Source organism: Synchiropus splendidus, chromosome 10 (genome assembly GCF_027744825.2).
Source record: "Synchiropus splendidus isolate RoL2022-P1 chromosome 10, RoL_Sspl_1.0, whole genome shotgun sequence".
In the NCBI taxonomy this organism is placed as follows: domain Eukaryota; kingdom Metazoa; phylum Chordata; class Actinopteri; order Syngnathiformes; family Callionymidae; genus Synchiropus; species Synchiropus splendidus.
Window position 1 is genome coordinate 21,215,903 of NC_071343.1, and position 24,676 is coordinate 21,240,578.

The window sequence follows — 24,676 nt, forward strand, 5'->3', positions numbered from 1 at the left end:
TCATAAAACTACATATCTGTGGCAGCACAGTGTTATGGCAGTGTCTTTGGCTGGATTGTAAGACTACTCTGGGTTTGTTTGTGTATTTGTGCTCAGGCTGGCGACCTGTTCAGGGTCCAGGCTAGCAAGGAATCCAGTGGGGAATAAGAAGGGGAAAGAAGGGGGGCATTTATGATGTAGTTATTGTTCAACTGATATAAAAGGAGGTCAAAAAATTAGATAGATAGATAGATAGATAGATAGATAGATAGATAGATAGATGATGGACAGACAGACAGACAGATGGATAGATAGATAGACAGACACACAGATGATAGATAGATAGATAGACAGACAGACAGACAGACAGACAGATAGATAGATAGATAGATAGATAGATAGATAGATAGATAGATAGATAGATAGATAGACAGATAGACACACAGATGATAGATAGATAGATAGATAGATAGATAGATAGATAGATAGATAGACAGACACACAGATGATAGATAGACACACAGATGATAGATAGATAGATAGATAGATAGATAGACAGACAGACAGACAGACAGACAGACGGATGGATAGATAGATAGATAGATAGACAGACACACAGATGATAGATAGATAGATAGATAGATAGATAGATAGATAGATAGATAGATAGACAGATGATAGATAGCTAGATAGATAGATAGACACATAGATGATAGATAGATAGATAGATAGATAGATAGATAGATAGATAGATAGATAGATAGACAGATGATAGATAGATAGATAGATAGATAGACAGACAGACAGACAGACAGACAGATGGATGGATAGATAGATAGATAGATAGACAGACACACAGATGATAGATAGATAGATAGATAGATAGATAGATAGATAGACAGACAGACAGACAGACAGACCGACAGACAGATAGATAGATAGATAGATAGATAGACAGATAGATAGATAGATAGATAGATAGATAGATAGATAGATAGATAGATAGATAGATAGATAGAAACGGAGAAGGTGAGTGCAGTGATAGTCTGGTGGCTTTATTATTAGCCAGATTTACTAAACTTAACCAGCCTGCGGCAGGCACCAAGGTAGTGGAGGTCAGTTACTGAGAAAGCGTAGGGCTTAACGGAATGTGGGCGTGGCTAATGCTGCGCGTTATCAATGACTGATAAAATTCAGAGCTGGCTGATTGGATCACCGTCCTCGTATGCCGTTGGTCAGACGGGCTGTCCGTCAGTGGTTTTCCTCGCTGGTTCGCTCGGAGTGGTGATTTACAGCACAAGTCGTGTGCAAGACGCCATCCAGCCTCAGCGTCTGCAGGAACCCAGCTCTGCTCCCGCGTCTCCACTGCTGCGGCCACTGCGTAAATGGAGCTGGCAATCTCATGACTCCCTTTCCTCCGCGTCCAGTCAGTTGAATTCCCGGGGTATTGTCCGCTGCAGACATGGGCACCGTCCTCTCCATCTCTCCTGCGACGAAGAAGGCGATAGAGGCGGAGGTGACGGGATGCGCACCCAAAAATGACAAGAGCCTCAAGCGACACTCCATGTTCGTGTCCCTGTCCTGGAAGAAGCTGGTGGCCAATTCGGCCAAAAAGAGCGCTAAAAAGGTGACCCCTAACCCGCTGCCGAGCCTGCCCTCCAGCCATGTGGATCATCTGAACAACGAGAACGTCAGGAAAACCGAGGAGAAGAAGCTGAAGGCGCCCATCCCGGTCCCGGTGCCCACGGTGCCGACGCGCCTGTCCTCGGTGCAGAAACAGTCCAGTAGCGTATCTCTGGTGTCACCCAGGCGGATCGTGATCCAGGCCTCCACCGGAGAGCTACTGCGCTGCTTGGGGGATTTCATGTGCCGCAGGTGCTACAAACTGAAGGAGCTCAACAGCGGGGAGGTGATCCTGTGGTTCCGCAACATCGACCGGACTCTGTTGCTGCAGGGCTGGCAGGACCAGGGCTTCATCACCCCGGCTAACGTGGTCTTCGTCTACCTTCTGTGCGAGGACGCGATCGAGGAGAGCATCGACAATCCTGCGGAGCTGCAGGGCACCTTCCAGACCTGCCTCTACCTGGCCTACTCCTACATGGGCAACGAGATCTCCTACCCGCTCAAGCCCTTCATGATCGAGGCCAACAAGGAGGTGTTTTGGGAGACGTCACTCGCCATCATAAGCAGGATGAGCGCCAAGATGCTGCAGCTTAATGCGGACCCGCATTTCTTCACCGAAGTCTTTCAGGACCTGAAGAACCAGCGAGACACCAGCGAGTCCAACCTGGACCGCTGACCCCACCGCAGCGTGGCTTTGGGATTTCATCGTCTGGCACCACCTGGTGTTTAGTCGGAATGTACGGGGCCGACAGGCTCTGCTGGTGAACATTTAGTCGACGGGGGGGATTTCTAACTGCATGCAGATGATACAGTATATGTCCTTTTTTTCTGTCCGCACGTCATTGCTGCCCACGGTCCCCGCGGCGCTCGTGGGGAGATTACGCGCGCTGAGGTGGAGCTATCCAGGGTGCTGACCAGTTCAGCCATTCACCCACGTCACACGAGTAGATTTGAATTTCCCTCAAGACTCTCGCTAAAATCCGGGACTCCTGATCCAGGGTCTGACCCAGTACTGTAATTAATTAAGACGTATAAATCTGGTGTACACGAATGTGGATTATATTTTATGAGAAGGATATATTTTTAATGTTGTTTGGGGTTTCGAAGAGAGGCATTATATAAAGATGTTAAATTAAAATGCGAAATAAAAATAACATATTTAATACCTGCAAAAATCATATTAGATAAAAATCATTAAGACAAAACTTTAAAGAGATTTTTGAGGTAATGAGGGAATTTTTTAAAAAGAACATATAAATATATATGTCATACCCTGGTGTTGGAATATTTCAAGGAGTGCGACGAGAAAAGAAAATTATAATGGAAGTTAATAAATGCAAAGAAAGTAGTGCTGCGTATTGAGAAATATATATTAAATTAAAACATACATATCTACATAATTCATCCCATGATGGATTGTTGGACGTCGAAGAATGTAATATTTCTATTTCACACTGACTTCAAAAGGACCCAGTGGACACGCAAAGACAGAGGGTCGTTGCACAACTGCATTGCTGGAAGAAGAGGACCTAAGCATCATGTACATTAGGGCTTTGCAAAGAGATTCAATGCAGTGTATCACTAAGGCTTTAGATATGTAGGTGACGTATGCAAGGATTCGGGCAAGGTGTATATATGGAATACTGCAGCAGAATTTCAATTTCATTTGTAATCATTTAACTCATTGTACTGAGAGGATTAGGTGTATGGACGTTATTTGGACAATCTTAAGTGCCAACGGTTCTGTATTTTTGGCCTATTGAAATACAGTTTACATGTACATATTATTTATTTATTTTAATTTTCCTTATTTATGTTTTTCATACATCAGCCTGGTTGTAATGCCGAGCATGCACAGTGAGCTGTCAGCTTCTGTTTAGCCTTTTGCTACAGATGATTTGTGAAACTGTAAATATGTGTTCTTCATTTGCACCTTCCTCTCTATAAGCTAAATGCTCCGAGTACAATCAAACTCAAGCTTATAGGGCCTTACCAGTATCTTGGACATGTTGTGTACCACCATGTTGTGAACCCATTGCTTGGAGTGGAATGTAACGCTGCTTATTTTGCACATGTGAACAAACTGTTGATGTTTCTGCACAGTGGTTTACAAAAGTGGACATGTGCCGCTCATTCTGCCCACGATCTGGAGCGCTTACATTTGCAGTCATTTTCACGTTTGCTTTACATTGAATACATGTCGACTTTTTGTACAGCTTTTTTTTTCATGTTGGCATCCACTTGTGTTAAAAGTGCAATCGGTGTGTTGCCCGGACTGTAGAACACCACACTGTTTCGTGTCTACATGTTGATAAATGGACACTTCTGTGGTCATCAAGGTGAAATAAATCTTCATAAAGCTCTTGTTTTCTGCATCTCTGTGGGAGTTGGAACAAACTAAAGCCTGGTAATCTATTGTTGTTTATGCCGGACAATTGCCTTGCAGAATCCTTGAATGTTCCTTTGATTTGATTTACGAGTACTCTTGAGACATGTCCTCCAATTAGACGATGAAGCATGCACTCACCAGTCTCAGCTAGAGCTACACACAGCAGACCTTCAAAGAGACCTTTGTCTTCAGAGGCCACCTCACTATCCATTCTCAGAGGACATCAGGGCACTTCCATTCTTTGCAGTTGATGAATGAGATCCTTGACTTCCCTACCACTCCACTCAGTGTGCTCCGAATATTACTATTTAAAGCTCACTTTGGTCTTTCAAAAATTCAAAAGGTTTCCGTCTCAAATGTCAGGTTTGTAGTGCTGTTGAAGTCCATTTTGTTGGAAAGTGAAAGTTAAAAGGTGAAGCTAAACGGTTACATTACTAGGTCAATCGTGATGTATGACTTCCTCATAACTTCAATTTCCTCTTGCCACTGAAGACATACTGCTGTCTTCACTTGATTTAATGTGCACTCCCAACAAAGGGTGTGATATTTTCCAACTATTCTAGTTTTGTTTGCCACTGCATGGAGAAGAACTATACAGAGACCAGCATGATGAGATGACATGTTCACAGTTTAAATCTTTCTAAAATAGTATTCAGTATAATTTTGTATGGTTAAATCACTTCTGCATCACAATAGTGATGATGCACTGTTACGTATATAACTCAGGTAACAGCATATTTCTCTTACAGCCTGTTTCAGTGATTGAATTAAGAATGAAAATGACAACTCTGTGGCAGCTTTTGTCTTTTGTCACAAGCATGCAGCACGCTGACAGTCTCACTGGTCCTGTCTATGCTCAGGTCTGTCCTGGTTTCCCAAATCAGTGTCAGTGACTCGCTGGGGAAAAGAGAAGCTAAATTAGTCATTTCTTCACCCTCATTCGTCCAAGCGACTTCATACAAATGAAGATGCTTGTTGATCTGATATTCATGAACTCAGGCCCCCAAATCAAGGACGAGTGCCGTTCCTGCATTTCATTGGCTGGAATCTGCTGCAGTCTCAGAACTGTCTGTGACTCTCTCTCCTTCTCTCTCAGACTATCTCTGCCACAGCAGCGCAGTGTCTATTTTCAGTGCTGAGCTGGAAGATCAGACGCCAAAAAAGAATTTCCAGAGAGACGACGAGAAAGACTAAGAGCTGTGCCACTGATTTCTCTTTTTCCTTCCTTCAAGTTTTGGTTGGTTTATCTATCATTCACGTAAAACCCTCATCTTAGATGCCCTTGTGACCAGGGATGGGGTTTATGATGAACAGGTGCTCCTGCGTTTGTGAACTGACAAAAAAACAACTATTAGTCACATGGAACCAGCTTGTTGAAAACTCCTCATTATGTCATTCATGCCTCCTCCTCAAGCCTTTGCTGAAGCTGTGTGTGACTCATGCGGCAGCCTTATGTAACAACCTTCCAGTGCAGTGAGGCTTCTCTCAAGATTAACATTCAGCACAGGTCTCTCTGAAGCTGTCTGCCAGTCTGTTTCCTGCATTCTTCTCTGCTGCGTCGCCATAGTAACAGCTGAGCGATTGAACCAGCGAGATTGACACCGGGACTGTGTTGCGGAGCGTGGGCTGAATTGCAGCACAGCACTTATGTTCAGCAGCAATGTGTGTCACCTGAGGCATCACCTCTTCATGCTCTCACAATGTGAGAACTGTTGCCGTTTTTTTTTGTCCAGAACTGGGCAGAGACTTACCAGAGTTCGAAGGTTAGACTCCAGAACATGACATTACATGATCAGCAGTGAGTCAAGTCTCAGCATCTGACTGATGGTTGAGGTAGATGGCTTGATGTCGAGCTGTATACGCATAGAAATGTTATGCAGGTAAGCACCATTTACTACATTCCTTCAGTGATCCGTTCTGCTTCACAAGCCCTGTGCGATGATGAACCCAGTGTCAGTCAGTGTGATAAGAATGATCTTACTGGTTACTAGTTTCGCTGCTGGCGTCCTTTTGCTGTGATTCTAAAAAGCACAGCAAGTTTTTTTTCCTGTTTCTTTTTTTTTTTTTAAGTGCCACACGAGTCTCTGACTCGGGAACCTGAGTCAGAGATGGTTTTTATAGCAGTATAGCTCTAATCTGCAGTGAAACCCATTAGAATCATTGTCCCCCCACTTCCAAATGCTGATGCTTTGAAAACTAGTTAACTTGAGATTTAAACATTCTCATATAAAAGCCATAATCAAATAGTCTATAATACCTATTTTCCAAAGAAAGTTTAAGTTATATTACTGGCATTTTTTCCAAATACTCTCTTTGCTGAAAAATAGTTTTTCATTTCAAACAAAGCGTGCATTGCAAAAACAAAACAAAAAATAACTGAATTGCTTTAAAGTAGATAAACCAGCAACAAATGGGTCCCTGTCCTTTTGGCACACATCTGCCTCACCACTGTAGATGCAACAATGTAAACATAAGGCACGACATAGTTTTGTTGTTGCAAAGTGCATTTCTATTCTCGCTCTGCAGCAGGTACATCTTAAAAAACTGGATGCAGACTTTGACTCACACTTGAGTCTGAATCGTCAACATGAGGAGAGAACGGGTTGCAGTTGGTACTTATTCTTTTATTGCATTCATCTCATTGAATGAATGCGATAGTTGGTCCCCTCACCCAAGTTGGCCCCGAGGCCTTGTTGCCACAACCTTGAGTACACGTTAATAAATGTTAGAAATGTTATGAAAGAAATACACAGCAATTTATCAACAACACTTTTTGTCTTTCAAAGGCTAAGTCATTTTAGCTGTTCAGTTGCGATGGAAATTCAGTGTTGATAAGAAAGTGCACTGAACTGAATTGACTGGTTTTAGTGATCAAACAAATTGATCAGACCATCAAATGGTGAGAGAAGTGAGAGAGCAGGAGAGAGCCAGATGCAGCCCAGCACTGCAGAGATTTGGGGTCTCCTTCAACCCATCTCCCTTTTTTATCCATTGTAAAGAGTCCATAAATTGCACCTAAGTGGCACTTGGCAGCATATAAGGAAGAACGACACATAAGGGACCTGTGAATTTCTCAATAATACTCTCTATAATACTAATGGTCTAGTGATTCTGAGTTTATTGCTCTGGGATATTTCATGAAATAAGTGTTGAAGAAGAGGACAACATTTTCCCGAGGAGTTTTTGGTCACCACATTTGTACTTATTCAATACTCAGGTGTCTGATTCAAACACTGGCAACTAAGATGAATCTGTCTTAGAATGGGCACAGTCTCACAAAGCAGAACATTTATGGTCTTGAAATTCAGTTCAAATATTAATCATTAGCATATAAGTTAAAAAAATGCATTTCAGCTCTTAACCAGTATTAAGCACATATTTTATTTAACAGCAAAAAACCTTCCTTGACAGAGGTAAAAATACTTGACAGTTATGCTCACCAAAAGGACACAAAGCCTGTATTTTTGTGTTTGAAAAGGTGTGGCAGCATTATACAAACACAAAAAAATTATATGTATTTTTTGTGATAATAGATGACATTTTGTTCAAAGTTCACTCGTAAAACAAACAAAACTATATTCTTGATAGTTTCAATATGTTAGATTGCGGGCATCAAAATCAAGAAATGTCAGGGGATGTGGTCAAAACTGAACAAAAGATGTCTACTAGAATAGCACACAGCAGAATGAATGGGGTGTCCGTAAAGCATTTTCCACTACAGCATGAAAGAAAACAGAGGCTGACCCTCTCCTGACTTCCCAGATTGTAGCTGTTGTATTTGAAGCACAATCACTATGTTATCACTGAGCATTTGAGTGTCTTCACTTATCTGTGTTGTCTCTGACCTGGTGTTTCTCAGCTTTAGCTGGGTGAGGAATATGTGCCAATCTAGAGCAGTGGAAACACCTAACTAGGATTATTTCTATTTGCTGTCCTCCTGCTCCATAAACTGCCTGCTAATCTCTTAAACTAGATTACTGCAGCGCTGGGTTGCTGCGAGAGCTGTTTTGGTCCACACATACTGTCGCAGGGTCAACCCAGTCTGAAGCGTTCAAACTCCCCAACCATTACTGCTACTTTTTTGGACAATTAAACAGAGATGTTATATAAGTTGCTCGAGGTGGGTTTCCACTTCAGTCCTACGCAACAGGTAACGTCACACCGTCCTTTGTTATTGCACTCCTACAGAGAGTCATTGTTGATAAGCTTCAAGTAGAATCATCTACGTCTGTATTTAGACCTTCATGAATGGACAATTTTCTTACCTCCACTCAGGAGTGGTGGAGGTCATGTTTTCACTGCTGTTGATTCTTTGTTGAACAGGCTAACTCAACAAGTTGCCCATGGGCCATCAGGAAGCTCCAGGTTTGGTTGGAAATGGTTGCATTTTTCTATGTTTTACAGTTGGACAGTACAGGTCTTGAACATCTGTGGAGATTTGAAAAACACAAAAAAAGAGCCAGATGTTTGATATTAGCTTACTGTTTATTTTATTGCTGTTATAATAATGTTTTGCTTGCCCTTGAAATGATGGATTTCTTTCATTTTGTATATATGTGGGTGCAGAAAAAAACACTGTGATGCTGCTCAGAACATTTGCGTCCCAGTCCTGGTAGTGAACTTCACTTCACTCATCTCGAGCCATAATCGTCAATACTGTTTTAATCATTTGATTGTATCCTGTGTTTTTAGAAAGTTGTGTGAAATGGCCCAGGCATGTGCTCTCACAGTGCTTTTCCATTCAGAGAGCCGATAACTGCCGAGGGAGAACCACCAGTCCTACAGATCTTCAACCACTTGCGGTGTAGCTCAGGTTCCTAAAGGGGCCGTGTGCATTCTTTCTTCAATGAAATCTGTCATGCCAATAGATAAGCTTGGCATTGACATAAGATATTGACCGTTTATGCAGCAAGTTAACCATTGATAAAATGCACAAAACAGCCACGTCACTCAAAACACTCTGTTTTACATTGAAAGAGCAACAGTAGCTATGAAAATGGCCGATGTTTTGTGGCCATGACTGTCTTCTGGTATCGACTGATCAGAAATGTCAATCGAACGTGAAACTACAGAAGCATGCAGAAGTACTTTGTGAATTACAAAACACACCAAAGACTGTCAGAAATGTGTGATGAGCATTTTAAAGCTCTCAGAGGTCAGCATTCCAAATTGGATCCAATACTGTGCTTCAGAATAGACACCTAATGACTGAGCTAAATGATTTTCACCTGTGTAATTTGTATTAACAATAGACTGAGTGAGTTGCCTGGTGCTCAAGCTTCGAACAGTAGCTTGATCATCAAAATTATTGATCATTTTTTCTTCATCTTGTTCTTTTTGTTCACAAGATTTCCCCATTATTTTTCATCCAACACTACATACGATCAGATCACTGAAACAAGTGAGACCTGTTAGAGATACATGTGAGCCACAGACATTATCATAGAATGGTGACTGAAGCACAGCATTTCGTGTCTGCGTGTGCCTCTTAAATCTAATGCTTTTTACAGGGAGCTCATTCAAATTATCTAGCCATAAAAAACACCAGCAGGTTAGTCCATTTATAACCAACCCTGAGAGTTTCACTAAACAATCTGTTTTGAAATAATTGTGAACAATGTTAAAAAATTCATTCAGATTAACACTAAAACAAATGAACTTAACTTCAATTCATTTCTTGGTAACTGATACACCAGACTGCATCGTAGTAAATAAAAACAATGTAAATTCAATGTGTGTGCCAAAATATACAGAGTTACTATGTAGTTACTCTGCTGCAGCTGTGTGTGGAATGACACGCCTAGATATGAATTTTATTATATAAAAAAAACAGTTGTGAAGGACTGAGGTGACTCGTGCATCGGTGGAGTTCGGGGAGACATCACATCGTAATCCAACAAACAAGTGATTTGAAATCCAAACAATGCATTATTAATTAAGCAGTCTGATCATTCACCTTATCTCCCTGCCACTCACTCCTGTGTCTTCACTCGGTATTAACACTGATAATCCTGACGCTTGAAACACCCACTAAGTGTGTTATGCAAGCAGAGAGGTGAGGAGTGTTGCTTAGCAGCAGCAATAGGAGCTGCAGATTAGTAGCAGGGAAGTTGGCAGGAGGACGTGGTGGTGACCGGCGAGTGACTCAATCCCTGTAGAGCAGGGACACTTTTTCATCCAGCAGGATGCTGACAAATGACCAGTGATCTTCCTACCATTAAAACACACCACCAAAATGTCCCAATTCTGCGAAGAATAAAGGCAATCTAATCTTTTACATTTATCCATAAATGTATTTGTTTTGTAATGTTTTCTTTATTGATATTGTTCATGATTCTTTCTCTCTCTGGAGGAGGTTCAGAAAAAGTTGTAACAATTTGGCAGCTGAGGCACAATACAGAGAAGAATCGCCTGCTGAAAAATACTGAAAATATCAGACAGATTTTTATTGAACCAAGGCTTTTTTTTTTCTAAAGATGGATTCCCAGAATATTAGCATTGGCTCACATTTCCAGACAAACTGGAATAAGGGCCCTCTGTGTTCATGAACAAAGTTGCTGTGGATTTTTAAGGCCATTTTTCACATTCTGAGGAGGTTTCTATCTATCTATCTATCTATCTATCTATCTATCTATCTATCTATCTATCTATCTATCTATCTATCTATCTATCTATCTATCTATCTATCTATCTATCTATCTATCTATCTATCATCTGTGTGTCTGTCTATCTATCTATCTATCCATCCGTCTGTCTGTCTGTCTGTCTGTCTGTCTATCTATCTATCTATCTATCTATCTATCTATCTATCTATCTATCTATCTATCTATCTATCTATCTATCTATCTATCATCTGTGTGTCTGTCTATCTATCTATCTATCTATCTATCTATCTATCTATCTATCTATCTATCTATCTATCTATCTATCTATCTATCTATCTATCTATCTATCTATCATCTGTGTGTCTGTCTATCTATCTATCTATCCATCCGTCTGTCTGTCTGTCTGTCTGTCTGTCTATCTATCTATCTATCTATCTATCTATCTATCTATCTATCTATCTATCTATCTATCATCTGTGTGTCTGTCTATCTATCTATCTATCTATCTATCTATCTATCTATCTATCTATCTATCTATCTATCTATCTATCTATCTATCTATCTATCTATCTATCATCTGTCTATCTATCTATCTATCTATCTATCTATCTATCTATCTATCTATCTATCTATCTATCTATCTATCTATCTATCTATCTATCTATCTATCTATCATCTGTGTGTCTATCTATCTATCTATCTAGATATTACCTTCCCCTACACTTGCATCCCCTCCATACCTTGAAAGCGCAATGTGTTTTGCTGGGCAAAATTACATGAAATGAAAAAGAAACTTACAATTCAAAAAGACAGGTAATGGGTCCAAAGTTGCCACAGTTGAGGAGGGATTCAGGCTGTGAACTTTAACTGACCCCATACTGAGGGAAGGTTTTGTTAAGATCCTTGTGGATAGTTTATTAAAAACACAGTTAATGGCCTTATACATAATATTAATTATACATTTATGCACTAGACTGAGCCCCTTGAAATTGTATTTTTATACGAACTACTCTATTAGAATGTAATATTTAATTACTTTGAATAAAAAAAAAACTGGTAAAACAAATAAAACAAATATATTTAAATTAAATAAACAAAGATGATGTCACAGCACTGTTCAGGAAACCCAGCTTCCAAGTCATGATCACAATACACATTTGATAAAATAAAGAAATTACAACAGGTGGTGAACACAACATGCGATGTGAAGTGCAAAGGATGATGGTGGTTTTATATTGTTTTTTAAGAGGAAAATTCTGACAGAAACATCACCATAACCAAATGACGGCATCACATCCACTGCCCGCAAGAACTAAAGGTCACGAGTGCTGCCTGCACAGATGATGGAACACACCGGGTGAGAATGGGGACAGACTGAACAGAGATTTACTTCATGTGATTAAAAACTACCTTTTTTATATTCACCAATTCAACAGAAGTCAAAACGTTCACCCTGAGCCTCCTCGTTTCTTTGTCAAAGTTTTTCGTCATTGGCTACATTCCATGTCATGGTTCCAAGTCAGGAGTACTTGGCTTTCATCTCACGCAAAGACTCACACATGGATTTATGTTGGGATCAAATTCACTCTTACCACACTATTGACAGGGGAATTCCCTCATATGTCAACATATACTGCAGTTCATGGTAATATTCATGGTACAATAAGCTCCATTTGACAGCAGGTGGCAGTAGCGTCACAGAGCTTCTGTACAAAGCTGCAAGAGACACAATGAAAAAGTGACACTCAGAAAACGAATGATAAAACTATTAAGACTTTGATAAATCCACATTTTTGTGACCTTAGTGATGTGAAGGTTTACATATTTTGGTGAGTCGTTGCTGTGTTAAGTCAAGCATGCTCTTGTTTTTAACTGGAGCATTTCACATGGCATAAGAAATAATAATAATAATAAAAAACTCTAATCATTTTTGAACCACCATTCCGTTATTATTGGTGAAAGTCTATGTCACATTTTAACAGTGGATCATCCTCATCACATTCTGGTTTCAAGTCACAAGATACATCTGCTGTGCGTCCTACACTTATTTCACATCTCAAAAGTCCAAACTCATTTTTGGGTTTGGGACTGTTTCACAAATAACACATACATAAGCTCTTCATATACCACGGAGGGTGGGGTGCATTCTTTCATTATTCCATGTCCATTACAAACGTAAAGTTTTTTCCAGCCACACAAATCGAGAGAAAATTTAGCAAAAACGGCCATGACGTCAAATCGTTTTTTCCTTGAGTACTGCAGTTGCGCAAGCCCTTACTCCCCGAGGTCGATAGAGCAGTAGTGCCATCTGGCGGCTAATGACCAAAGACTCTCCCCGCCCCCAACACACACACACGCACTGGTTGGTCGACCTCACTTTGTGAGAACCTTGTTGCTATTGTGCTTTCCCCAGCCTCTCACCCTAGACCTAACCATCCAAAACAAACGGCTAACCTTAACCAGGACTCTGAACCAAACCAACACCCAATTATAATTTTATGACACTTATTTTGCAGTCTTCTAAATTGAGACTTGGACTTGAAAAATGTCCCCAAAAAGCTAAATGTCCACACAAGTAGGTGTGTCTTAAAGAATCAGCAGCCTTCACATGGAGTAAGCAAGAGTTGGTTGCCATCTATACACCCAATTGGGAAAAAAAAAAAAAAAAAATATCGGGCTCATTCGGCTTCTAAAGAGGAATTCAGACCTCTCTTAAGGTCGCTTACATTTCAGACTGCTTGTCTACAATCTCCATTTCCACAATGCTCATAGTAATTTATGTAGGTGGGACGGTGGCTTTGGTTTACTCGCCTTGTGAATTGAACCTTTTGCTGTATTTTTATTGATATATTTTTTATTCTCCATCTAATTTATAACCATTTCTATTCTTTGGCGGTGGTGGGGTGGTGTTGTTCTCTGTCTCATTACAAACCAACAGAGAGAACCGGAGTCTGTTGTTGGTCATGGAATGTCCCACCCAGGTCTTGGTCTCTTTGGTCTTTCACCTGGAATACTACACTCTCCTTGTGTTACTCCCGCCTCCGTGTGGTCGCCCAGCGTACAGCAGATTCTCAGCCGTCAGTCTGCGCATTCAGACAGCGCGCTGCATTTCTGACATAGAAACACCGCAGTTTTTCCTGAGCTTTCATAATTCATTAATTTATTGTTTTTACACATACACGTGGCTCTACTGACAGGTCAGTCCAAAACACCCGAGACAACTAAAATCACATAATATACATGTAGGCTGGCTCTGGGACCGAGACATACGCGGCATGGTTGTTCGTCAATGCAAAGGTTTGATATTATATATTATAATTAGCATAATAGTGACTATGGACATTCGTTTTCAGGGGAACGCTTTTCTATACGTTTTTTTCTCTGGCGACTCGTAGTGATTTCTATGGTGAATTATATCAGGGAAATATGAAGACAGCAATTGTTGCGATGCCGGGGTGAGTCTGAGTAAATCTGCTATTTGGCGGTATGTTTTCATTTACCTGACTAACTTTATATTTCTCTGCGCGTAATCCTATCACAGTCAGATTATTAATGCCATACTGGACAAGATCAACACTGCGAAACATCACAAGCATTCACACATTCAAAACTCCACGCTCCTTTTTGCGAGGAAGAAGTTGATAAAACGCACCGGAGGATCCAGGGATGATTTTGGATATTAAAAAAATAGAAGAGAAAAGAAGTAAAATCTTGATTTCCATTGAATACGCGATAGTAGCAGGTCTCCTGAAATTACAATTTCAAAATCTCAGCGTCATCTAACCACCACCACCACCGAGGGGGAAAAGTCTCCTCGGCTCAAAATCTGGACCGAAAATCGATGGCTGCAACACGATATTTACACGCGCGATTCATCACCTTTTTGAATCGCATGTTAGAGGACAAAGGGCTTTCACTTTCAATTAACAGACTTTATGAGCATTTTGTCTGACCCAAGCTCCGGCGCCAAAATCGCCCTCGTTGGTGGCGCTATTCCGTTGAGAGATCGACGTCATTAAAACGTTGCAGAAGCCCGTTTTTCATTTCAAACTATGTAATTGCTTTGCAACGTCAAACACTAACCGTTTAAAATGTCGTGTCGATTGTTGACGAAATACATTTGAAGCCGTTGAAGGTGTATTACATTCGTTACAAAAACAAAACAAAAAAAACCCTCAACGCAGTTGGAGCGTCATTTCACTGCCAAACAGTAACGGTGTTTGCGCCGTGCCACGTGACGTGGCGGCCTCCAGTCAGGTGTAATGGTTGGTGATGTTGTTGACACAGCTGATGTGGGAGGGGGACACGGCGCCGAAGGCCCCCGGCGGCTGCAGGTTGTGGCTGTGATACAGGGCCGCAGATGGAGAGGCGGGCCAGTAGGAGAACCCGGACGGGCCGACTCCGGGAGCCACCAGGTTGAGCTTGGAAATCCCGGAGAAGGGTATCGGGGAGAAGTTTCCCTGGAACTTGTAGAGGGCCTGTTCGGTGGTGGACGGCTGGCACACTTGGGCCAGGCCGTGGAAATCGAATTTGTAAGCGTAGCGCTTCCCGTGGACCTTGGTCATGATGTTCTTGTCGTAGTAATAGCGCAAGGCTCGGCTCAGTTTGTCGTAGTTCATGTTGGGTTTGCTCTTGCGCTCCCCCCACCGCCGGGCGACCTCGTCCGGGTCGATGAGCTTGAACTCGCCGTTCGTTCCTTCCCAGGCGATGCAGGACATGTTGGCGCTGTCGGAGAGGAGCTCCAGCAGGAACTGCCACAGCTGGATCTGACCGCTGCCTGCGGGCGGGAGGGAGGCACACGCGGGACTGAGTGGTGCAAGTGGACACCGCAGCCCAAACTTAGAGCAACAGAACACCCAAGCGATATATATATATTGCTTCATATTGAATAAATAAAATGCAGGCATGTGCGCATCATTTATTATTATTATTATTATTATTACTATTATATTATTATTGTTATTATTATTATTATTATTATTATTATTATTATTATTATTATTATTATTATATAATGTGCGAAAAGAAAAGTTATTTTCACTCGTTCTTCTTTTTTTTTTTTTAATGATTTCTCACATTTAAACGAACGAGGCGTATTTATGTTCTAAATATGTGTTCTAAAATTATATCTATTTATTAATCAGGAGCGAATGTACATTGCTAATACAAGATAATGGCACCATCATCGTTATTTTATCGTTCGTAAAGAAAAAGCGCTTGTAGATACAGATCGCCGAGATTAGGGTCGGAATTCGATGAAACAGTAAAACCGTGTGAATGAAAAATTAGAAATATAATCAATATTATAATATAAATGTGTTATATATATCGATTTAATATATCGAATAATCGATTTAATCAAAGTAGGTTTATATCATTGCATATGATTTACTTGCATTTGTTGTGGCATGGTGTCGCTGCCATAAGTATCGTAAATTATACCGGCATTAGCTCTTTAAAATATTCTTTCTTACCTTTCTGTACTCCGCCGTTGATGGGGCCCCATGATGCTCCTTTGCTGTCTTTCAACAGATTGTCTGCTGGATCTGTAATCACAGTTTCAAGACGTCACTTCTAAAATGTCCAAGCGATTAGTTGTATTGAATATCATCACTATAACATCGGCTGAATGTGGATACATGGATATGAATGACAGCAGAGTTTTGGGAAGGGCTTCAAAAAGGTAAGAAAATGGAGAAGCTCAGGTGAAACGAGAGGAAAGGCGGTGGAAATCCCAACTGCGCGCGTCCCATGTGTGAGGCTGTGATGCTGGAGCTCGTCTCGCCGTCTCCCCTCCAGGAAACGCGTCCAGGAAAAAGGATTTCCGATTTCCGACAAAAGAGCAGACGAGCATCCAGATTGAAAAGGCTGAACGGTCCGGTGTTATGGCGCATCGCGGCACCCGCACCCACCGAACATGACCTAAAATAATGAACAAAGTGCAGCACGATGTGTTTGTGAGAGAGAACCAACCTGGGAGATACATGTTGAACATGAGCTTTCCTCCAGTCTCCTGTCTCATTGTGCGCACTGCTTCACCCAGGCTTGGCTTTCATTTGGTGGCGCAGGAGAAGATTTTTATTAAACTTTATCTCATAACTGGGATCTGGAATAAATGCGACTGGACAGATTACGAGTTTCCAGGCAACTGTCAGTGGTCCCCATCTCTGAGACAATATTCAGACAGCAATTTCCCCTGCTGCATTGCTTTAATTAAAAGAGCAATTTACCTCTGTCAGCCCGCCCGGTGCCCACAATAAAAAGCGGCCGATCGAAATTGGGCCCTTATCAACCCGCCATCACAGTTTAATAAAGTTGCTGCGTTAAGATCTGAGTTTCTATGGTGAATTGAAGTGTTTGACATGGAAACCAGTTCAGATCCTGCACACTTTTCCGCCTATTTACCTCTGGACAAACAAAACAGCCATTTTATGTTGAAAAGAATATTTACCATAAAAGCACGCGTCAGCGCACACGAGTCAACAGGGACCTTCTGCTGGCGTGATTTTAGATGCGATCACGTTGACTTGAGCCCGAGACATGTCGGAAACCGAAACCACACTTCATTCCAAATCACAATTTTTAATTCCGTTTGCAAAATGTTTTTTTTTTCTTTTCTGTCCACCCCTTTCTTCGTCTCGATTACACACAGAGTAATTTAAAAATTAAAATAGTGAAACTCTACAGTAGTTGCAGTACATGCAACGTCAACCTGAAAAGGCTATGAATTACATTAATAAAAAATTACATGGTTCTTCAGTTGCTTCGTGCTGTCAGTAATAAAATATAATGACAACCCAACAGCATCTAGGGTCAAAATAGTGCTATTTATATCTGAAGTAATACTAAATATAGCGTACATAAACGTCTAACGTCAAGGGACATCAATTTTGGGAATCAAATCTGGCTTTCTTTCACTATGTTCATAATAATGGTGTTTTTTATGTTATTTATTTTTACATTTATTTTTACATTTATTTTTTTTTCATTTATTTATTTTTTTTCAGCAAACAATTTTGATTTTTTACACATATTGTTTAATTTAAATAAAAATAAAATACCAGTATTATTTCAATAAAATCTGAATTTTACTCAGAAATCACAACCTCACATAGAAATGTATTCAGTTAGCACAACCTAATATCCAGTGCCGGTTGTCAAGTTCAAGGCGGAATTCCTCGCGCTTATTTACCAGCTTAATTGAAAATAAAAAGTCCTCCCATGGCATCTGTCTATTAGAGCTTAGTAATAGGTTACAATAACAATTTACATCATATCTGCATTGAGCTTGCAAATTGTCTACAATTGTCTACAACCAAATTATAGAGAAACACACACACACACACACACACACTATATATATATATATATATATATATATATATATATATATATATATATATATATATATATATATATATATATATATACACACACACACACACAACTCTCATTGTCTCTCAATTTTGCTTGTCTTGTATCATACTACTAGAATGTAACACGAGTCAACAGCTGAAGGATTATGAAGTGATCTTTTATTGTATTGATTACACAGAGACTCAACACAGATCCACACAGCACAAAATGGCGACACCACCGTTAGTGCAGCCCGAGAAGGCTGGAACTGGCTTTGCTGAGCACATATACACGTCACCTTTTACTTTTCAGCACAATGACTCGTGTTTGTTTTTAAACATAGCCACTATTAAGGAGACGGCCTTTACCATCATGAACTCACACTCTTTGCAGAGAGAAAAAGACGGTATTGAGCAAAAACGTTCTACTGCAACTCATGAGGAAAAAGAAAAAAAAGAAAAAAATACAGTGTGTAAAAAGAATATCCTTGTCGACAAACTAGAGCATTCTTTTAAACAAACAACCTACAATGACGAAGCTGTACAAAGTTTGACTATCACCCTTATCATGTCCGTCATCTCAAATGGCAAAAAGAAAAAGTCAACAAAAGCTCAAGAGACGTTACAGGACAACAAATGTGTCTAATAATCTGTTTAAAGGTTTGCTTGTACCCCACCAAACGGAAAATCCATGTGGGAAGTGGGTTAAAGCAAGAAAGAAAGAGAATCACATCACATTTTAGATCTTGAGTCCGAAATGCCCATTAGTTGTCGTAGAGAAGAAGTAGATGACAATTCGTCAGTAGTTTGTTTCACATTTAAAATACTAATAATCATCTTAGATGTTAAAAAAAAAGAAAAAAGTTGCAATGTGTCCAAATTGCTGACAAAAATTAACATCTTTAATTTGGCGCGGATGCCTCTTGAAATACCATTTCATAAGCAATTTGAAAAAAGCATGACATCTCATCTTATCCAGTACGGTGATCATGTAAAACTATGCAGAAGTGGAGACTAAATTAGACGTGCGCTAGGAAGATGTCAGCACATCAGGATATTGCTCACGGCTGTAGGGAGTGTCTCTGGCGTCCCAGACTTGCTTTAGCTGCCTGTGTCCATGTATGAGTCGCAGGCAACTTAAAACAAGCCTGGAAAGCTGGACTGGATCAGCAGCTGGTACAAGTGGAGATGAGCAGAGGGAAACGCTGAACCGACAGACACACAAGCAGAAATAGTAACACCATATTGCAACATATAGTAGCAACATCAAAACGTGGAGTTGGGATCTAGGAAGTAGCTATTCGTAACAGAAGGTATGGAACCAGCCAACATGGTGGCCATGTGGCCAGCCATCCCTCCACAGTCCCACAGAGAGCTGAAGACTCACCTGGATGCGAGGTGCAGGTCTACTGCAGCACCTTCCACCTTTCAGCTGCCACTCCAGTCTGAGCCTCGCTGAAGCGGCTTTAATCTGTCTGTGGAGGAATGTATATTTGAGAAAGGTGTGTGTGCACAGTTACACGTTTATTATAATATCCTGTTTTTTTTTGGGTGTGGGCCTGTGAGCTACTTGTGGGTGTGGATCACGGAATCCTACGTCCTGGACGGCAAGGAGTATTGTGACTGGAGGTAAACACACTCCAGGATCCCAAAAGTGTGGATAAACAGAGTGGTGTCATGCACGGCAGCTCCATTTTACAGTGGGGAAGAAGAACTCCACTGCAACACCGTGTTTGTTGCTTCACTGCTGCCTTTGGAAATGTATCATCTATCCAGTCTGATAGTGCAAAAATAGGAATCAGCAACGTTAAAGCAGTGGGATAAGGAGAACAAATGTCACATCACGGCTGTTAATCCAAAGAGACTATTTGAAAGAAAGATCAACAACAGTCAAATATTGATGGATCCATCCGTGATGACTCCTTGATGACAGCGCCCCCTCACCGTCAGGTCCCTCACCATGCTGTCGCGGATTCATTGTGTCCGCTTGACCTCATTTTCTCAGAAAATAATGTGAGAAAATAAAGCCTTTTAGCTGATACAGCCGCAGTTTACGTTAATCATCAATATTAAACAGGAACAGAAATATGCACGTTGACTTTCATTAAAACATGTTTAAACAAAAGAAGAACATGTGTATTTGGATGTATGCGTGTAAGGATAAGGAAGTGTTTAATCCTACCCTGTGGAGGGGAATATTGCTGTGAAGTATGCAATTGTAATCTCTTTTTCAGAAGATGTTACACGTACGTTAAACTCATGATAAAAATTCACATTTCATTTTTAATTGTAACTGATTCCTGTTTAATATCCTGTTGCAGATTTAGTTGATTGAGACACATGACACTCTCTCTGCAACAGTCGTGCTGAAATATGTTTATACATAAGTTGATAGTGATACGTGAATGTGGAGGATGAACTTTCATCTGCTGCTACAGCATGTCGGACTTGTTTGCCAACTCGCCTGTCTGCTTGCTGCTCAGCTAACTTCATTAGGAGAAAGGGGGTGGTTTATATATTATTGTCAATGTTTCATGTTATGAAGTGCTGTTGTCTTTGTTTCATATTCAACTACACAGAAGTCCCAGGCCTCCCCTGCGCGTTATTTGTCCCACAGTGGGACAAATAAATCTAATTCAGTGAAGGCCCTCTGTCCAGTAGATGGAACATGGCATGTACTACATGGTTGGTTGGTAGCGCTCTGTACGCTCCCCAAACCGCCCAAGGTAATTATTATTCACCCTTTATTTGCTCCCCGGTCCTCATGGATCAGGCCACTTGATTCATCTGGGGCTCCTTAAACCTGAACTCTTGGATGATGTGTGGCTCAGAGTGAATTCAAGAGAATGAGAACATTTTATCAGGTGCACTTTCATGTTCTTATGGCATCCAGCCACGTGGCAGACACTTACTCTGGCCCATGGAGGGGGGCAGACATGAACCCACAGGCAGTAACCCTGTTGTAAAGAGGCAAGATGGAAGACTTTTTTCTGTTCCTGTTGCCATGGGAGATGCATAGATAGCCCCCTAGTGGTGATCAAGCTCGAGCCCCTTTTCCCACTTCTTCCTTTCATGATGAAAGTGCCTCATTTTATTTCTTCTTATTGAATTAAGAATATATTTCTTAATTCTTGAATTGCATTGAATTTGAAAGTGTAAGGCAAATGAGCTGTAAATATTGCACATGAATACATCCATTTGTCGAAACAGACAAGGTTGGTTATTTCAGTTGAACATGTTGACAAAGCTTTCAGCACTAACTTTGGTTTTCCGTGCTATATAGTTGTGGTCACGAGTTGTCAGGTGTGTTTCTAGCTGGGTGTGTGTGCATAGTGTTATTGAGCCTCGTGTGTTGCCGTGTTCAGTCAGTTCACATTTACGCTTCGGAGAAGAGACAATCTGCATGTTCTCCAGAAAGATTTACAACTCAAGGCAGACCTTCAAATCATGTTCCACTCTGAATGAAGTGACACAGAGCAGAACTTGAAAATTAATCTGAAAATATATGGTGAGTGATTGAGAGAGGTCGTGGACACAACACGTATGTACAGGGGCCATCGAGTCCTGTTAAAGAAAAAGCTTTATTTCCTTTTCGAGCTCATTCATGTGCATGTAAGTACTTGCATGTCCGTAAAGAAAGAGCTACAGAGAGAAGGAGGGTCTGTCCACCCAAGGCTCTGTGACGACACTGGGTGAAGGTGAGGGAAAAGTTCAACACTTGAGCAGGGTCTACTGCTGGATCCTGCGAATGGACTGCACTTGGTTGGTGTGAGCCTGGGTGCTGAACTCGTTGTAGTTCCTGTACTCGCCTTGATGTCTGTCTCTCTCAAGGATGTACTGGTAGCCGCGGTAACCAGGGAACTGATAGGCCACCCAGCTTCAGGGAGAGAGCAAAGACAAGGTGTGGCTTCTCTTTTGCAACATCATGAGACGAATCAGTGAAATGAAGACACCAGTGTGGACTGAGGACTTACGCTCCTGAGTTGACTTTGATAGACGGCACCTCCTTGCTGAGCCAGCCCATGGCCTGTAGGGAGGGATAGTCGTCGCACATCTCAAACTTACGACCCTGGAAGTCCTCACACTCGTAGAGCGTCACTTTGCTGTCACTATGGTTCTGTTAAAGATGAGAGGTGAGAGGTGGATCTGTCTGGTGCCTGAGAACGTACTGACTTACGGCACACTTGATGGGTCTGAAGGAGAGAAGGTGTTCCGTTCTGTAGCTGCTATTTCCGCTCCAAGCCTCGAAGCGAGGGTAGTCTCCCTTCTCAAGGATGAACTGCTGTCCCTGGAACTCCGGATACTCGTATCCCACCCACCTGTCGACACGGAAGAATGCATATACAGTTGTGTGTAGTAAACCCCCCTGGTTGTCTCTCCAATTCCAAATCATGCATGCAGCTAGTTCATTCTCAACGGCAGATACACATACGCATGTAAATCCATTATTGTGACCCCGCCCGTGCCTCCACCGGGGGGGACATCTGTCAGTGCGAGCACAAAGCAAACATTAGATTCTACTGCGACACTGGCTTTTTTAATCTGATCGTCCATCCCTCGGTGCCTGCAGACGCGTGCAGCAGCACATCTCAGCACCAGGTCACGCCTGGCTGCAAAGCCGACATACATGACACCCAACCATCATTGAAATTTAAATGAACTCTGTCTTACGCTCACTGGCGGGAGGTTATTTAAATAACAGCAACCGATGGCATTATAATTCTGCCATTTAGGGAGCTAAACAATAGTCTCCTTAATAAAATAGCCCACCACATATCATAAAATGTTTCAGAAAAAGGTTAGATAGAATTGCAGTGTTGCCATTTGAAAAGTGCAGAGGGACATCTTTTTTTTTTTAGCTTTATTTAAGTTTGTTAATAGCAAATGCTTTTCGGTATAATTCAGCATTTTTGCCATGCTTTTCAAACTTTGTTCATTTTTATAAAAAAACAACAACAATGCTATGGTAAAGATCAATATTCCAAGGTAGATTCATTTTTATGATGGAGGTTCTAAAGTCCATGAATATCATTAAAATGTATTCTATTTGTCTTCAAACATTTGTGAAAAACCAAGGAGTTTCACTGTGCTGAGAAACTGTAAGGGGGAAGCCTTCATCAGGAAGTAAAGACATTTACTCACGGGCCACTTTCCACTTTGATGGAGCGGATCTTGTTGAAACCCCTCTCCATGATGTTCTGGCACTCCAGCATGAACTCACAGCGCTTGCCCTGGAAGTTCTCCTCCTCCCATACTGTGATCTTGAACTGGCCCATCTGCTCCAGTTGCTGCGTGTTCATGATGACTTCTCCCACGTGTTGTCTGCTGAGGTGCATTTGACACAGATATTTCATAACACCACTTCTCCGTGAACACATTTTTAATTGTTCCAATTGTTGTTCCAAACATTTGAGAAGTTTCCTGCTTTTGCTATATTTTTCCAGCATAAACATATATAACAAAACATTGCAAAGGTGACTTTGACCTAAAATGTAAAGATGAAATCAAGAAGGAAAATTCAAATGAATGAACTACTATGAGGCTGAATTTAATATTAAAAATATAACGTTCTGTGTTAAACGTAATTAGATGTGACTGAAGGTAAACACCACTCATGTAGTCATACAATGTAAACATGAAATTACAACCAGATAATTATGCCTTTTGAATGTACAAGAAAAAAACTACCTATTCTCTTCCTTTCTAGATTATTTTCCTCATGTCTATATACTTACACGGCGGACAGAGGTGGGACAGATGTGGCATAATCAATGTGGGACCAGAAACCCTCACGGGAGCTTATATAGGCTTGGGCCCCCCACAACCAAGTCATAGTATTTGCCCCGCGGTCATGCAGACTCAGCAGCTGACCGTGCTGCTGAAAGGGGAGTGTAAGTCCGGGTCTTTGTGGAGGCTCCGGGCCGCCATTGTCCGCAGATCCCCAGAAAGACAGAGTCATCACGATGGCAGCCTCAGCATGCGGTAACACAAGCCAGGACTACACAATGGTCATCGAATGACACGACACGGTGATGGTCATGGACATATTTTGGGAGGTTTTCCATTCTGTGTCACACAAACATACCGAGTTAAAAGTTAAACTTCAGGGGAACGTAAATCTGAGAGGAGGTCTGATTTAAGGCCAAAACAAGGAAACACAGAAACCAAAAATGATGATGCTTTTTCTTGTTGTATAGTTGTCATTTGATCCGGTCTGTACAAGCTCAGGGAGTGTGAGGAAAAGAGTCTGTTTGGAACTGATATCAGGAGAAATAAAAATGAATATCAGCATAGTAATGCACACAATAATTCCATATTGTTGAAAATAATTGAATGGGTGCAATTATATTATATTATATATTATATTATATCATATTATATTATATTATATTATATTATATTATATTATATTATATTATATTATTACTAGTTTTATATATCATATATTATTATATTATATTATATTATATTATATTATATTATATTATATTATATTATATTATATTATATTATATTATATTATATTATATTATATTATATTATATTATATTATATTATATAACAATGCTGTTTATCAGGTTCCCTTCCCAACATCATGGGTGACATCTAGTGGTGGATCTTTGCACCATCATCACGGTGCCTTGAGCTCAGTTTCAGACAGCTTTCATGTGATGGGTCGCTCTTCACAGGCTTTCAAAGCTGGACCTATTAAAGTAAATTTTTCT

At 40.9% G+C, this 24,676-nt stretch overlaps 3 protein-coding genes across 4 annotated transcripts; 1 reads left to right on the forward strand and 2 right to left on the reverse strand.

The window, feature by feature from the left end:
* Nucleotides 1–1,233: 1,233 nt before the first annotated feature.
* On the forward strand, nt 1,234–3,959 carry LOC128766431 (cyclin-dependent kinase 5 activator 1-like). The gene has a single exon (XM_053878061.1). It carries the CDS (start codon nt 1,442–1,444, stop codon nt 2,276–2,278), a length of 837 nt encoding a protein of 278 aa, XP_053734036.1. The 5' UTR covers nt 1,234–1,441; the 3' UTR covers nt 2,279–3,959.
* Nucleotides 3,960–14,685: 10,726 nt separating this feature from the next.
* Nucleotides 14,686–16,618, reverse strand: fev (FEV transcription factor, ETS family member). The gene is made up of 3 exons (XM_053877534.1): nt 16,570–16,618; nt 16,071–16,142; nt 14,686–15,373 (listed from the first exon to the last, which is right to left on the reverse strand). The coding sequence occupies exons 1-3, from the start codon at nt 16,616–16,618 to the stop codon at nt 14,850–14,852; spliced, it is 645 nt and encodes a 214-aa protein (XP_053733509.1). The 3' UTR covers nt 14,686–14,849.
* A 4,895-nt stretch (nt 16,619–21,513) lies between these two features.
* On the reverse strand, nt 21,514–23,799 carry cryba2b (crystallin, beta A2b). Of its 2 annotated transcripts, none has more exons than XM_053877103.1 (5): nt 23,687–23,799; nt 23,094–23,276; nt 22,129–22,270; nt 21,926–22,068; nt 21,514–21,828 (listed from the first exon to the last, which is right to left on the reverse strand). In XM_053877103.1, the coding sequence occupies exons 1-5, from the start codon at nt 23,782–23,784 to the stop codon at nt 21,681–21,683; spliced, it is 714 nt and encodes a 237-aa protein (XP_053733078.1). In that variant the 5' UTR covers nt 23,785–23,799; the 3' UTR covers nt 21,514–21,680. The 2 variants fall into 2 exon arrangements, with proteins under 2 accessions (XP_053733078.1, XP_053733079.1); XM_053877104.1 differs by having other exon boundaries at nt 23,094–23,273; nt 23,687–23,711.
* Nucleotides 23,800–24,676: the final 877 nt, after the last annotated feature.

Excerpts from the sequence above, each read along its gene's own strand:
- LOC128766431 (XM_053878061.1), top strand. The coding sequence starts at position 1,442 with ATGGGCACCGTCCTCTCCATCTCTCCTGCGACGAAGAAGGCGATAGAG.
- fev (XM_053877534.1), bottom strand. The coding sequence starts at position 16,618 with ATGAGACAGGAGACTGGAGGAAAGCTCATGTTCAACATGTATCTCCCA. Across the intron at positions 16,143-16,569 it reads GTTCAACATGTATCTCCCAG|ATCCAGCAGACAATCTGTTG; the intron begins GTTGGTTCTCTC and ends CTGTGATTACAG. Across the intron at positions 15,374-16,070 it reads CAACGGCGGAGTACAGAAAG|GCAGCGGTCAGATCCAGCTG; the intron begins GTAAGAAAGAAT and ends TCCCGCCCGCAG.
- cryba2b (XM_053877103.1), bottom strand. The coding sequence starts at position 23,784 with ATGACTTGGTTGTGGGGGGCCCAAGCCTATATAAGCTCCCGTGAGGGT. Across the intron at positions 22,271-23,093 it reads ATCAAAGTGGAAAGTGGCCC|GTGGGTGGGATACGAGTATC; the intron begins GTGAGTAAATGT and ends CCGTGTCGACAG. Across the intron at positions 21,829-21,925 it reads ATCAAAGTCAACTCAGGAGC|CTGGGTGGCCTATCAGTTCC; the intron begins GTAAGTCCTCAG and ends CTCTCCCTGAAG.